Source organism: Haematobia irritans, chromosome 3 (genome assembly GCF_050003625.1).
Source record: "Haematobia irritans isolate KBUSLIRL chromosome 3, ASM5000362v1, whole genome shotgun sequence".
Classification (NCBI taxonomy): Eukaryota; Metazoa; Arthropoda; class Insecta; order Diptera; family Muscidae; genus Haematobia; species Haematobia irritans.
The window spans coordinates 149,259,475-149,276,525 of record NC_134399.1 but is presented as its reverse complement, the minus strand read 5'-3'; the positions used below and the strand labels follow the sequence as shown (position 1 = coordinate 149,276,525).

Here is a 17,051-nt window from a genome sequence, read left to right as displayed (position 1 = left end):
TATAGTTATATATAGCCCTCAGATAAATCGATCCCCAATCACACAAAAATTGTTCCATATCAAGTTAATAATTGTATGTAGCCCCCACATAAGCGACCCCCATATTTAAATTCTGGCTCTCTACGTATCGTGCAAAAAGTCCATATCGATTCGTAATTATTTGTAGACGTACCTACACATAACTTTTTTGTCTAATATATACCACGTATGGACTAACTCACAATTTAGAAAACGATATTAAGAAGTTTTAAGATACCACAACCCACACGCAAAAAATAAATCTTTCCTCCCAAACGAAATTTTAGACAAACAAAGTTCGTTTCTCATTTGCTTTTCGCTGTAAGGAAGTGTATTTGGAAGAAAAGTATATACTTTTTGTGACAAACGTTTATTCTTTTCCAGGATGTAAAAACAATTTCATAAAGACAAAAAAACATTGTTTTCTTGCTAATTGCATTTTCCCTCTCATCTTTCTCACATCCACGAGGTTTTTTAGTTCTTAACACCTTTTCCTGTAATACCAACAATGTAGAAGAAATTATACGATTTTATAATTTTTTAATTTTTTTTACCTTTCGCCTGGACGGAGAATCGAACCCCGGACCATGCAATTTGTAAGCCAACACACTAACCACTGAGCTATGTACCTGTTATGGTCATCAATAGATAATTATCCATATAAGTTATATTTATATAGCATAGCTTGCGGCGCCCACGAACCGAATAAACAAAGTTTATTTAACAGAAACAAAAATTTAGTTTGGCACCGTGGAGCAGTGGTTGCTACGTCAGACTTGCATGCCAAGAGTCGTGGGTTCGATCCCTGCTTCGACCAAAGTTTTTTTTTTTTTTACATATATTCCAGATATGTTCGGAAGATTCCGAAAAAATGTTCAGCATATGTGGTATATTAAATTTTGAACTGAAAATGTGTCTTATTAAAATCACAAAAAACCGATCCCCGTATAAACCGATCCCCCGATTTGGCTTGCAGAGCCTCTAAGAGAAGCAAATTTCATCCGATCCGGCTGAAATTTGGTATATGGTGTTAGTAACAACCATGCAAAAATTGGTCAACATCGGTCTATAATTATATATAGCCCCCATATAAACCGATCCCCAGATTTGGTTTGCGGAACCTCAAAGAGAAGCAAATTTCATCCGATCCGGCTGAAATTTGGTACATGGTGTTAATATATGGTCTCTAACAACCGTGCAAAAATTGGTCCACATCGGTCCATAATTATATATAGCCCCCATATAAACCGATCCCCCGATTTGGCTTGCAGAGCCTCTAAGAGAAGCAAATTTCATCCGATCCGGCTGAAATTTGGTACATGCTGTAAGTATATGGTCTCTAATGACCATGCAAAAATTGGTCAACATCGGTCCATAATTATATATAGCCGCCATATAAACCGATCCCCAGATTTGACCTCCGGAGCCCCTTGGAAGAGCAAAATTCATCCGATTCGGTTGAAATTTGGTACGTGATGTTAGTATATTGTATCCAACAACCATGCAGGAATTGGTTCATATCAGTCCATAATTATGTATAGCTCCCATATAAACCGATCCCCAGATTTGACCTCCGACGCCTTATGGAGATGCAAAATTCATCCGATCTGGTTTTGTAAGTGGTGGTAGTATATGATATATAACAACCATGCCAAAAGTGGTCCATATCAGTCCATAATCATATATATCCCCCATATAAACCGATCCGAGATTTGGTTTTGGAGCCTCTTGGAGGAGCAAATTTCATCCGAGTCAGTTGAAATTTGGTACATTGTGCTAGTATATGGCCGTTAACAACCATGCCTAACTAGGTCCATATCGGTCTATAGTTATATATAGCCCTCAGATAAATCGATCCCCAATCACACAAAAATTGTTCCATATCAAGTTAATAATTGTATGTAGCCCCCACATAAGCGACCCCCATATTTAAATTCTGGCTCTCTACGTATCGTGCAAAAAGTCCATATCGATTCGTAATTATTTGTAGACGTACCTACACATAACTTTTTTGTCTAATATATACCACGTATGGACTAACTCACAATTTAGAAAACGATATTAAGAAGTTTTAAGATACCACAACCCACACGCAAAAAATAAATCTTTCCTCCCAAACGAAATTTTAGACAAACAAAGTTCGTTTCTCATTTGCTTTTCGCTGTAAGGAAGTGTATTTGGAAGAAAAGTATATACTTTTTGTGACAAACGTTTATTCTTTTCCAGGATGTAAAAACAATTTCATAAAGACAAAAAAACATTGTTTTCTTGCTAATTGCATTTTCCCTCTCATCTTTCTCACATCCACGAGGTTTTTTAGTTCTTAACACCTTTTCCTGTAATACCAACAATGTAGAAGAAATTATACGATTTTATAATTTTTTAATTTTTTTTACCTTTCGCCTGGACGGAGAATCGAACCCCGGACCATGCAATTTGTAAGCCAACACACTAACCACTGAGCTATGTACCTGTTATGGTCATCAATAGATAATTATCCATATAAGTTATATTTATATAGCATAGCTTGCGGCGCCCACGAACCGAATAAACAAAGTTTATTTAACAGAAACAAAAATTTAGTTTGGCACCGTGGAGCAGTGGTTGCTACGTCAGACTTGCATGCCAAGAGTCGTGGGTTCGATCCCTGCTTCGACCAAAGTTTTTTTTTTTTTTACATATATTCCAGATATGTTCGGAAGATTCCGAAAAAATGTTCAGCATATGTGGTATATTAAATTTTGAACTGAAAATGTGTCTTATTAAAGACCTAAAGTCAGAAACGAACAGTGTTTGATATAAACGAAATGGACTGTGTTGTTGTTTCAAAAATAACTTTTTTTATTGAAAAAATAAAAATTTTATAACAAACCATTTTTTTGGTGATAAAAGTTTAAAATTTTCGAAGCAATTCAAAAAACTCTAACAAAAGAAAAACGTTTTCGGTACACGTTTTCCAAACGTTTTTTTTTTCTTTGCGTGCAAGTAATTCGATTGCGGATGACCGTCTTTCGTGGAAGTTTCTACGCAATCCATGGTGGAGGGTACATAAGATTCGGCCTGACCGAACTTACGGCCGTATATACTTGTTTTTTTTTTTTTTAATAACCTAATTTTCTTTCACTTTTCTGGGTGTACATAAAAGCAAATTTCTTTAAATCAAATGCGTTTTCTTTACATTGATGAAAATTTGTCTTACTACCAAGACATACGACGTGAACTCTGATGAGGGGGCAAAATTTAATTTCACAATTGTAAAAAAATGTCATAGCCAAGCTAAGAAAAATTATAAGTTAGTACTTGGGACCCCTCGAAAAAGTTGTGAGGCCGTTTCTAGTCCAAATGTTGCTCCCTATTGTATGCCGTGAAATAAAAATGAGCAAATTTATCTATTTCAAATTATAAGGGTGTGCTGTGCTCTTTTAATAATGTAGAGGAAAAAAAAAGAATTTCTTATAAACCATTATTTTAAATTCCCACAAAAATCCCCATACTTGCTACACTGCAACAAATAATTAAATTCAAGAAAACTTTTTCATAATGCAGAAATAATTTCCATGCCAAGGAGGGTTCACTTCATTTGAGTGTATGATGCAGATCTCATGTATTAGTTTTTGTTTATTTTAGGTTATATATTGACAAAGCTATTAGCATACAAATTTTTACAGACACTTCAAAGTTTTCGCCTTTTTTATCTTAAATCGAAAGATTCAATATTTCAGTTAGTTTAAGGACGATTTCTTTAAATCATTTTTTTTCTTTACTTTATGGAAACTATGCCTTAGTTAAAAGACATACGACCTTAACGGAGGGACGCAAATTTTAAAAATTTGTATGAAACCAAGTTTATCAACTTTCTTTTAATTAAAATGCCATTATTTCAAAGAAATTTGCACTTAAAAGTGTATAAAAGTTAGGCTGCAAATAAAAATTCGATGAATGAGATCTCTAACTTAATTTTAATTTTATAAAGTTTAAATTTAAGGATAGATAGCTCCATAAAAGATATCTTTTAAGCAGCGTCTTTGGTTCGGAATAAATACCAAAATCCTTAAGAGAAGGCTAATATCTTTGAATGTAACAAAATAAATTTAAAATATCTATGTATGTCCAACTTAAGATGGGGGGTGCAGCTAAACTATATTAAAAAGTTAATAAATTTATAAAAATATTATTTTCATTGAAATTCTATAAATGATATCCAATATTTGACGCTAACTAATTAACTTTAATTTTTATAGCGGAGGAAATGGACCAAGCCGATTCTGAACTTAGGGAAACTATAGAAAAAATCTGGCCATTGCAAGCCAAAAAAATGCTAGATCTACTGGTGCCGCCCAATGATCAATTGAACAAGGGCAAAATGACAGTGGGTAAAATCTATACAGGATTGTTGCTGTTAGAAGGATATCGCATAAGACGCGATGGCGGCGGCGTACAAGGAGGAATGCCGGTAAGTTTTTCCATTATCCTTATAAACATTTTTTAAAACTATAAAAAAAAAACTTAAAACAAATTTTTTACACTTCAAAAAAGTTTTAAAAGTAAATACAAAAGATTATAGGGATTATTCAAAAAATTACTTTAGGACAAAAGAAAAAAAATTGAAATTTTTTACGTTTAAACCATTTTTTTCAAACAAATTCAGTCAGGGTTTTGAACAAACCAACAGGCGAAAAACATTTTGTAAATAAATTTTAGTTAAATAAAAAAAAAAAAAACTAGTAGAAATTGTACAAAGATATTAGGATGAAAATAATAAATATGTACAAATTAGGAAAATTATATAGATGTTAATTGGCACTGATGTTTATTTTTAAGAAAATAGTATGTTTTAACAACAACAATGAAATTGAAGGCTAATATATAATAATATTAATTAATTATTACAAAAAAAAAATAATAATAATTTGTTTTTGTGCACCAAATTATGTAATTTGTTTTTGAAAAAAAAAATAGATGAACAAAAGAAGTATATTAATCCTAACTACATACTAGGTTTATTTACTAATTAAGCTATTTATATATTAAATTTTGACATTTGTGTTAATTATTTATTTAACCTTCTTTTCACTTATACATAAAATTCGATAATGTCACCAAAATAAAAAAAAAAAACAAAAATTGTTAAATTTCAACAACAATTTAAACAAAAAAAAAACTAAAACAAAATAATCGCAATTTTTACAAATAGCAAAATTGGAAAGAGGTACTTAATACTCTCTTAAGCCAAGTTCTTTTTATTACATTTTAATAATATATATTTATACAATATATAGTTATTTGTTGTAATTCCATATAAAAGTTATAATTTAATGTTTCCACTTAGTACTTTTTATCTTGGGGAAATATTCGTTAATTTTTTATATGTGCAGGCAGTGCAAGCTTATAGCAAAATCATACTTCTACTCATAATAAGTTTAGGACAATTTTGCAAAAAAATAATTTTACTTGCGTTTCTCCCATACCCTTATATTATTAGATTGTGGAATTCCAATCACAATTTTTTTATGGATCGATGAGCTCTTGTACTTTTTGGAACTTCAAATTATAGTTTTCATAATTATATATACAATAAACCGCCTTTCTATTTGACTGTCAACTTGTAGTTTGATCTTCAAGAAAATTTCCAAAAGTAATATTTGCTCATATGTTAACTACAAAACATTTGTAGAAGAGTCGAACTGTAGAATCCAAAAAAATATGGAAGAGACTTAAAAATATTAAATCAGATTGTTTTTATACACAGAAAAAAATATCACTTAAATTTTTCAAATTAAAATTTTTATTGAATTTTAAAAAATTGTCAGTTAAAAATTTTATTGGTTCAATAAATTGAAACAAAAATTAGTTGTATCAATTAAATTTTTAATTGGAACAATTAATTGTTTAATTGATTTTGTTTGTTATTTCTGTGATTGAAGACATTTTATTTAAAAATTAATTGGATCAATTAATTTCGTGATTGAATACAACAAATATTTTTTTCTGTGTAAGAAGGATACAAAGATTAGGAGAGCTATGCTGAATATATCGTACTTGCACATTTGCCGATATTACAAGTTTGAATATTCACAAAGTGACTTTTTGATATTTTCAATTCACAATAGCAGTTTATTGTGAATTATGAGATGCATTTACAAGTTGTAAAATGAGATAATGATATTTAGTTTGGCATAAATTATGCATAACATTGGCTACACTGAAAGTAGAGTTTTCTTTTGTGAGAAATAAAATTTTTAAAGCTAAAAAATTTTCCAAAAAAAATAAAAAAATAGCCAAAACTTGCATCGCTTGGTACAAAATTGGATTTATGTGCTCTTAAAGCAAATACCTAATAACAAATGGGAATTTAATTTGTCTAGAATTTCGAATATTTTTTCTGTATAAGAAGGGTACAAAGATTAGGAGAGCTATGCTGAATATATCGTAGGTGCACATTTGCCGATATTACCAGTTTGAATATTCACAAAGTGACTTTTTGATATTTTCAATTCACAATAGCAGTTTATTGTGAATTATGAGATGCATTTACAAGTTGTAAAATGAGATAATGATATTTAGTTTGGCATAAATTATGCATAACATTGGCTACACTGAATGTTGAGTTTTCTTTTTTGATAAAAATTTTAAAGCTAAAAAAATTTCCAAAAAAAATAAAAAAATAGCCTAAACTTGCATCGCTTGGTACAAAATTGGATTTATTTGCTCTTAAAGCAAATTCCTAATAACAAATAGGAATTTAGTTTGTCGAGAATTTTGTAAAGCAATTCTTCATTGTGTGTTTTTATTATTATTTGGATATTTCAAATTTGAAGATTTTACTGGGTTCCTGTGATTATATTCGATGTTTGAGTTGTATTATACCCATATCGTCAAAATAATAAGTACACGTTGGCATTTTTTCTTCTTTGTCCTAACTCTAACATATTTTTTTAATTTGGTGTTGTAACTACGTCATGTAACTAAAGTTCAATATTGGCAGCACTGATTCAATCAGAAAAAAAAACGCAAAAATTTCATTATGTTTTTTTTCCTGTATTCTCTTTGTGATGAAGCGCTTTATTTGGTTGGTCAAAAAATAAGTACATTGTGCGTTTTTATATGAAAATGTTTAAATTTTACAAATTTTTTTTTATTGTGTTTTTAGTGGCGAGGAATTGAATACAAATAATAAAAAATTAATAAAAATTAGTTACTAGATGAACCGAAAAAGTCATTGTAGTAGAAAAGACTGGTTTTAGCTCAAAGAATTGAGGGAAAATCTCTTTGAACGACTGTCAAATCTTTTAAGAGATCGTTACTTTGTGTCCAAAAAGCCCTAAAGAAAAGAAGTTCGGCGAAAACACGTGCTAAACCAAGAAAGACACTTCGAAAAACAGATAATCTTTTTGTCACTCTCCCAAAAAGAAAACCCTTTAAATCATCCAGACAAATTTCTGCTGAAATGGGGAATGTGATATATGCACGATCTATTTGGCGGTGATTAGTGCATGCCAAATTACGCGGCCGAATAGTCGGAAAAGTTCCTATGCCAAGGAAAAGAATTTCATATGCGCTTCACAAAAATGACGGTAAAGCATGGGAGAGAGAACATAGTTGTATGGGGCTGTTTTTTCTGGTATGGCCTAGGTCGGACTCGGCTATAAAATGGAGGTCCCTTGCAATTGAGCTTAACGTGGAATAGGGCAGCACTCAGTGATAAGAGAGAAGTTCACCAATGTGGTATCACAATGGACTGAATAGTCTAAGTGAGCCTGATACATCGGGCTGCCACCAGAGATGGTCTGTATCAAACTGTTTTAGGTTTGCGACTGTCGCAAAGTTGTAAACGTCGTAAACGTCACATACGCGTCGTAAATGTAGAAAAAGTAACAAAAGTCGCAAACTGAAAATACTTTAGTCGCGTCAGCTAGGCAGCGAATTCGATGATATCCAAGACGATGGTATGTGCGAAGAAGTTTCAATTCTTAGGAATGTTCACAATTTTCGGTTTTAGTCCCCACATTTTCCCTATTGCCTTTTGCACGAGTTCAGGGTAACCGTGGATTTTCTCGTCCTTTCTTAGCTTTAAGTTCAGTCTCCACACTCACCAACGGGAATTTCGATACCACCTAAGAAAATAGGCTTGATCATGGGAAAACTTTCACAAATTTCGGCAGAAACTCACAGCGAATGCTGTCACACTAAATTAAAAAATGTTCAGGATTTCTTCTATTCAAAATTTGGTTTTCTACAGCAGGTTTACGACTTTTGGGACATACGTATTATACCGTCGCAAATGTATGTCGCAAAAGTCACAGTTTGTGACAGGCCAACCCTGGTTGCCACCTAACCTAACCTAACCTAGGTCGAATTTATCGCATTACTTATAAAATGACCCTGTTCGAATATAGGTTGGTCAGGTTAGGTTAGATGGCAGCCCGATGTATCAGGCTCACTTAGACTATTCAGTCCATTGTGATACCACTGATATCACTGAGTGCTGCCCGATTCCATGTTAAGCTCAATGACAAGGAACCTCCTTTTTATAGCCGAGTTCGAACGGCGTTCTACATTGCAGTGAAACCACTTAGAGAAGCTTTGAAACCCTCAGAAATGTCACCAGCATTACTGAGGTGAGATAATCCACCACTGAAAAACTTTTTGGTGTTTGGTTGAAGCAGGAATCGAACCCACGACCTTGTGTATGCAAGGCGGGCATGCTAACCATTGCACCACGTTGGCTCCCATATATTCGAATATAGAAATATATTGGAGAACACAATGCTGCGGTACGCAGAAGAAAACATACCTCTAAGGTGGTTGTTTCAACAAGACAACGATCCTAAACATACTTCTCCCTTTATTAAAAATTGGTTCCAAGACAATGACATAACCCTTCTATATTGGCCTACTTAGCCACCAGACCCTAAACCCATTGAAAACCTTTGGGGAGAGTGAAAACACAGAATTGGGAATGAAGCATTTAAAAATAAACAACAACTTTGGAATTTTGTGCAGATTACATGGTATGAAAACTCAGATGAAACCAGTCGGAAGCTTGTAACAGGTTGGCTGATATGTCCCCGGTTTAACAAAGAAAAACACATTTTTTTGTCAAAATTCGTTTTTATTATTCAACATAGTTCCCTTCAAGAGTGATACAATGATTATAACGACCTTCCAATTTTTTGATACCATTTTGGTAGTACTCCTTCGGTTTTGCCTCAAAATAGGCCTCAGTTTCGGCGATCACCACTTCATTGCAGCCAAATTTTTTCCCTGCGAGCATCCTTTTAAGGTCTGAGAACAGGAAAAAGTCGCTGGGGGCCAGATCTGGAGAATACGGTGGGTAGGGAAGCAATTCGAAGCCCAATTCACGAATTTTTGCCATCGTTCTCAATGCCTTGTGGCACGGTGCGTTGTATGGGTGGAACAACACTTTTTTCTTCTTCATATGGGGCCGTTTTGCCGCGATTTCGCCATATAATAGTCACTGTTGATGGTTTTTCCCTTCTCAAGATAATCGATAAAAATTATTCCATGCGCATCCCAAAAAACAGCGGACTTTTGAGTCTTTCCACGCTTCGGAGACGGTTCACCGGTCGCTGTCCACTCAGCCGACTGTCTATTGGACTCAGGAGTGTAGTGATGGAGCCATGTTTCATCCATTGTCACATATCGACGGAAAAACTCGGGTGTATTACGAGTTAACAGCTGCAAACACCGCTCTGAATCATCAACACGTTGTTGTTTTTGGTCAAATGTGAGCTCGCGCTGCACCCATTTTGCACAGAGCTTCCGCATATCCAAATGTTGATGAATGATATGACCACCACATTCCTTTGATATCTTTAAGGCCTCTGCTATCTCGATCAACTTCATTTCACGGTCTTTCAAAATCATTTTGTGGATTTTTTTGATGTTTTCGTCGGTAACCACCTCTTTCGAGTGTCCACTGCGTTTACCGTCCTCCGTGCTCATTTCACCACGTTTGAATTTTGCATACCAATCAATTATTGTTGATTTCCCTGGGACAGAGTCCGGAAACTCATTATCAAGCCAAGTTTTTGCTTCCACCGTATATTTTACTTTCAGAAAACAGTATTTTATCAAAACACGAAATTCCGTTTTTTTCCATTTTTTCACAATAACAAAAGTTGCTTCTCAAAAGACGCTCTATCTCACAAACTAATTGACTTACAGGCGTCAAATTTTGACATGAATCATTTGAAGGTTGGTACTATATAAAAATAATATGCATTTAATACTAGCGACGCCATCTATGTGTCAGACCGGGGACTTATCAGCCAACCTGTTAAGCAGTATGTCAAAACGAGTATAAAATGTTATCAAAATAAAGTTGGATACACTGGTTATTACATTATCAATTACCAGTGTATCCAACTTTATTATGTTCAATTTAAACCAAAAAATTAAAGTAGACCTGTATATTTCACGATTTAGAAAATGTACTTATTGTTTTGTCCATGACTATTACTTTGCCTTATTTGTATTACCTTTTCATTTCACTTGTCTTTTCCAGAAAATTATTTACTTTTAAGTTAAATGTATATCATTAATATGAATTATAGACTTTATTTTACTTTTCAATAAATATACTTCTTAAATTTACCATGGAACATAAAAAAAACTCTACTGTACTTATTAATTTGACCACATGTGTATGTTTTCAATTAATATTCCTTAAAGAGAAGAAAAATTTCGTTTCTGAGAGAAGAATTAATATCTTGCGTGCCGTTGATTTCAGCACATTGAAAATTCATAAATGTCAATGTTCGCCTCACATTTTCTCCTATTTACAAACAATATGCTCTCCAAATTTCAATTCATCATATGAAAAATTCTGCCGCTTCTCGCTGTGCCTCTGCTTATGATAATATGTACAATAATATGGCCAATTAAAATTGCGAAAAAATCCCCTAGATAAATATTATATATTATTAAGTGGAAATATTTAAAGATAGTTATTTCATATATTTATGCCGTTAAATAATGTTAATTTTTTCTAGAACATTTGAAATAACAATATTCTAAAATTCTATTTATTGTTACCAGTTTAGACCATAGCAGAGTATATTCAGAATTTGTTGTATATTAAAAAGACTATATCGTATACATATTTAGTTTTTATTGTAATACCTATAACGAGGTTAAAGGCATGTTTATGTTAACTTATTGATATATAAATACATTTTTGTTGTCAATATTTAATTTAGTTGTATTATAACCGAATTAATATATAGACGTTTCAATAATTATAAAAAAATATCAATTATTCATAAATAGAGGAAATGCAAGTTTAATTATTTTTTTATTAAATTTAAATTAATAAGTAAATTAGTTGTTTGTTAATTATGAAACTTTTAGAGAGTACTTGTCACAATACTCTAAATATATTGGAAAATCTTAAATCGAATTATACCCCCCTGTTCTGATTTACGAATTCGAAAAACGCAAAATTTTCTTCTATCGCTAGTGCCCGAACCACAATGATATATGATAAGAAATTGTTACATACTGTTCCTATGAATAAGAAAATTAAATGGAAGAAATTTCTTGGCAAAATATGAAGTGGCTCAGAAGTTATTTGCAAATAAAAATTTTAGGTTTTGCGAATTCGTAAACCAGAACATGGGCGATAAATCGATTATTGAAATTGCTTCTAGTGTCAAATAAGTGAATTTACAAACATAGAATTTTATACTTAACATACAATAGAATGTCTATATATTAATCGGTTAATTTTTATATATAAATAGGTATATTTTTCTTTCAGGACTTCATACAAAAATCTTTGAAAGGATTACCCTTAAACCTTTTCTATAAAAACCAAGTAAGGGAAGTCTAAAGCCGGGCGGGGCCGACTATATTATACCCTTCACCAATATATATACCAAAATTTTTGATACCATTTTAACACCTTCAAATTTAGGAACCATGTAAAGGTTTATGTTATACAATATACAAATATTGAAATATGAACCGATTTGGACAAAGCTTTTTAAACTTTCACAAAATGTCTAGACTCAAAATTTAAATTGGGTAATGACCAGGACGGACCACAATAATTTTTGGAAATATTTAAATTGCATTAAATTTCGCAAATCTGCATTTATGATTTATAGATCGATATGTATGAATTGGATTATAGGTAAATTTGAATCATTTTTGCGAGTTTTCGACTTAATTGTGACGATTTTACAAGGAACATGTGGGTATTTTGGCCATATTTGCTAAAATCAGAAGAACAAATATATGGAAACTTTGTCTAATTCTGAACCAATTGTGATAAAATTTGGCAAAGAGTTTTGTTTTGCACACTCTCAGTGCAAAACTTCAAAATTTTCGAAATGAAACTTTTGCTTCGTGGTCATATGAATCTAAATCGGGCGAAATATTGTAACGTGGTTTTGTCGTCGGCTGAGGTAGACCAGTTCTCGTCCAGGATCAAATTTAAGGACCCACAAACCTTAAATTAAGATCACACGATTTGGTGGTATTTATACAATAATATTAGTACGAACTTTATTTATTTGACCTTATATACGTATAATGCTTATATTTGCAAGGTATGCTGGGGAGTCGGTGATTTATTATGTGGCCTCTTAGTAAAAAAAGTCGACGGATCGGTTGTTAACGATTTGGTTCGGCTAAAGTCGTTGATACGGTGTCGGTGATGATCGGTTGGTGATTCGGTTGATGGTTCGGGATTGTCGTTGACGATTCGGCGTCGTTGACTATTCGGTTGATGATTCGGTTGATGGTTCGGCTGATGATTAGGTTGATGATTCGGTTGATGGTTCGGTTGATGGTTCGGTTGATGATTAGGTTGATGATTCGGTTGATGGTTCGGTTGATAATTCGGTTGTGGGTCGGTGGCGGTGATGGTGATTTACTGGTGAGCCGTCGGTGGCTGTCCGGTGTCGATGAGTCGGTTGTGTTGGTTTGGTCGGATGTCGATGGTTGGCCGATGTTGATGATTCGGGTGATGCGTTCGTATGTTGATGATTCGGGTGATGCGGCGATTCAACGTTGATAGCGATGTTGACAATCCGGGTGATGTGGTGATTCGGTGTTTATTGTTGTTTCGTTGTTAGGTTAGTAACAAAACTACAAACTACTTTCCGAAACTACTAGTGGAAGCAAGCTACTAGCCGAAGCTGTTAGTGCGGAAGCAAGCTAATAGCCGAAGCTATTAGTGCGGAAGCAAGCTAATCGTCGGGAAACGATTAGTGCGGAAGCAAGCTAATTGCCAAAACAATTAGTGCGGAAGCAAGCTAATAGCCGAAGCTACTAGTGCGGAAGCAAGCTAATAGCCGAAGCTATAGTGCGGAAGCAAGCTAATCGTCGATGAAACGATTAGTGCGGAAGCAAGCTTATAGCCGAAGCTACTAATACGGAAGCAAGCTAATAGCCGAAGCTATTAGTGCGGTAGCAAGCTAATCGTCGGTGAAACGATTAGTGCGGAAGCAAGCTAATAGCCGAAGCTATCAGTGCGGAAGCAAGCTAATAGCCGAAGCTATAGTGCGGAAGCAAGCTAATCGTCGGTGAAACGATTAGTGCGGAAGCAAGCTAATTGCCGAAACAATTAGTGCGGAAGCAAGCTAATAGCCGAAGCTATTAGTGCGGTAGCAAGCTAATCGTCGGTGAAACGATTAGTGCGGAAGCAAGCTAACTGCCGAAACAATTAGTGCGGAAGCAAGCTAATAGCCGAAGCTACTAGTGCGGAAGCAAGCTTATAGCCGAAGCTATTAGTGTGGAAGCAAACTAATAGCCGAAGCTACTAGTGCGGAAGCAAGCTACTAGCCGAAGCTATTAGTGCGGAAGCAAGCAAATAGCCGAAGCTATCAGTGCGGAAGCAAGCTAATCGTCGGGAAACGATTAGTGCGGAAGCAAGCTAATTGCCAAAACAATTAGTGCGGAAGCAAGCTAATAGCCGAAGCTACTAGTGCGGAAGCAAGCTAATAGCCGAAGCTATAGTGCGGAAGCAAGCTAATAGCCGAAGCTATAGTGCGGAAGCAAGCTAATCGTCGGTGAAACGATTAGTGCGGAAGCAAGCTAATTGCCGAAACAATTAGTGCGGAAGCAAGCTAATAGCCGAAGCTATTAGTGCGGTAGCAAGCTAATCGTCGGTGAAACGATTAGTGCGGAAGCAAGCTAATTGCCGAAACAATTAGTGCGGAAGCAAGCTAATAGCCGAAGCTATTAGTGCGGTAGCAAGCTAATCGTCGGTGAAACGATTAGTGCGGAAGCAAGCTACTAGCCGAAGCTATTACTGCGGAAGCAAGCAAATAGCCGAAGCTACTAGTGCGGAAGCAAGCTACTAGCCGAAGCTATTAGTGCGAAAGCAAGCTAATAGCCTAAGCTACTAGTGCGGAAGCAAGCTAATAGCCGAAGCTATTAGTGCGGAAGCAAGCTAATTGTCGATGAAACGAATAGTGCGGAAGCAAGCTTATAGCCGAAGCTACTAGTGCTATTAGTGCGGAAGCAAGCTAATCGTCGGTGAAACGATTAGTGCGGAATCAAGCTAATAGCCGAAGCTACTAGTGCGGAAGCAAGCTAATAGCCAAAGCTACTAGTGCGGAAGCAAGCTAATAGCCGAAGCTACTAGTGCGGAAGCAAGCTAATCGTCGGTGAAACGATTAGTGCGGAAGCAAGCTAATTGCCGAAACAATTAGTGCGGAAGCAAGCTTATAGCCGAAGCTATTAGTGCGGAAGCAAGCTACTAGCCGAAGCTATTAGTGTGGAAGCAAGCTAATAGCCGAAGCTACTAGTGCGGAAGCAAGCTATTAGTGCGGAAGCAAGCTAATTGACGAAACAATTAGTGCGGAAGCAAGCTATTAGTGCGGAAGCAAGCTAAATTCCGAAACACTTAGTGCGGTGGTAGAGTTCCTGTCGCTAAATGTGCACTGACTGCGGTCGTGTTCAATACCTTCAGCTGTCGGGACTCTTGCTCGTTGTCCAAACACCGAGTTTATATTCTCCCACAGCCACAACGTAGACGAGAATTATGCTCATAGCAAGCAAAAGTAAATGTTTCTCATAGTCAGATTGCCACATAAATTATTTTTCCCATACCCACCCAGACTTCATTGAATAACAGTGGGTATGTGGAGAGTAGGACAGTGGGTATGTGACCATAAAAGGCACACATACATTAAACAACAGGAGGCACAATCAAATAAATCTTTGTACGGACGAATACAATACAAAAATGTATTTCGTTTTGTTACAATATATATGGGAGTTATATCTACATCTGAACAGATTTTGACCAAATTTGGCATGTGTATATTACTGTTATTCTCTGTGCAACACTTTAAGTAAATCGTAGTGAAATTTTGACCTATGGGGCCATATAAGTGCGTGTATCGGACAAAAAATATATGTGGCAGCTACATTTAAACATGGACCAATTTCAACTAAATTTGGCATACATGTTATTTCCATTCCCTGTTCCAATTTTAAGTAAATCGGAGGGAAATTGGTCATATGACTGTAAATCGGATGACAGATATATATGGGAGCTATATCTAAATCTGAACCTATTTTAACCAAATTTGTGCAAATTTATAATGTTAATTCTACTCCCTGTGCAAAATTTTACGTAAATCGGAACAAAATATTGGCCTCAGGGGCCATAGGAGTGTAAATCGGGGAGCTATATCTAAATAAATATGGGAGCTATATCTAAATCTGAATCGATTTGACTGATATTCTGCAAAATTTACGAGACTCACAAAATATTCCATTATACGAAATTGGAAGGAGATCGATTGATAAATACGTCATTTATCGGTTTTAAATATATATGGCAGCTATATCTTAAGCTGAACCGAGAGCTCACAAAGAGCTCTATGCCCACAAAGAGCTCTATGCCAAATTTGAAGACGATCGGACTTAAACTGCGAGCTGGACTTCGCACACAAAAATACATCAATAGACAGGCAGACGGAATCGCTAAATCGATCGGTATACTAAAATTTGGGTCTATGACTAGTCCTTCTCGGCATTGTATACAAATGGACAAACTTGTTATATCCTATAGTTGTAGTTGTGAAGGGTATACATTTGGGAAATATAAAGTAGGAGCAAGTTTAATGCAATTGAACATTAAACTTGCTCTCATTTCACGAAAGCCCCAAAACATTTGGGTGTGCGAAATTTTACGCAAATATATTGATAAATAAGTTAATTAGGACCAGATCGGTGATAAATATAAATGGCACCTATATCTAAATCTGAACCGATTTTTTTTTTCAAAATTAACAGCGATTGTCTTGGAGTCAAAGTAAAACTCTTTGCCAAATTTGAGGACGATCGGACTTAAGCTGCGAGCTGTACTTTGCACACAAAATTACATTTACAGACAGACGGACATCGCTAAATCGACTCAGATTTTAATTCTAAGACGATCGGTATACTAAACGATGGGTCTCAGACTTTTCCTTCTTGGCGTTACATTCAAATGCAGAAAATTATTATACCCTGTACCACAGTAGTGGTGAAGAGTATAAATAAAAAAACCCAAGCAACTAAAAAAAAACTATAATAGTTGTTATTTTTTATTAAAATGCTATTTTTCCATCGCACCCCTATAACGCATATGCCTTTGAGACAGTTTGCTTCCTATAACCAGGTATTTGACTGGATATATATTTGACTGACAGAAAAAAAATCTACCGATTTCTGCTCGGTTTATCATCCTCTGAGTAGTACCTAACCGCAGGATAACCTCATACTAATTTATTAACACAAGAAATTCAAGGTTAAGGAAATCCTTTCAAATGAACATTACATTGATGTAATAATTTTATTGTAAAATAAACCTAAAACTAGGCATTTTAGCAAAATCGTTTTGCCTTTACATTTATACATATTATACTTGTCTATTTAATCATTAAACACATTTCTACAGAAGATAAAACCAATTATTTATAATATATATCATTCAGTTACTAAACGCCATTATTTTTTTTATATTCAAATTATATCCTCTTGGTGTGTTTTGTGTGCGTGTATGTAAA

At 34.7% G+C, this 17,051-nt stretch overlaps 1 protein-coding gene across 1 annotated transcript in view; it reads left to right on the top strand.

Annotated features, from left to right (window-relative positions):
- cac (calcium voltage-gated channel subunit cacophony) overlaps positions 1-17,051 on the top strand; it is a 289,864-nt gene that overhangs the window by 223,598 nt on the left and 49,215 nt on the right. Inside the window, exon 23 of the mRNA XM_075299357.1 lies at positions 4,260-4,471. Coding sequence (XP_075155472.1) covers positions 4,260-4,471 — 212 coding nt within the window. The remainder of the gene's footprint in view (positions 1-4,259; positions 4,472-17,051) is intronic.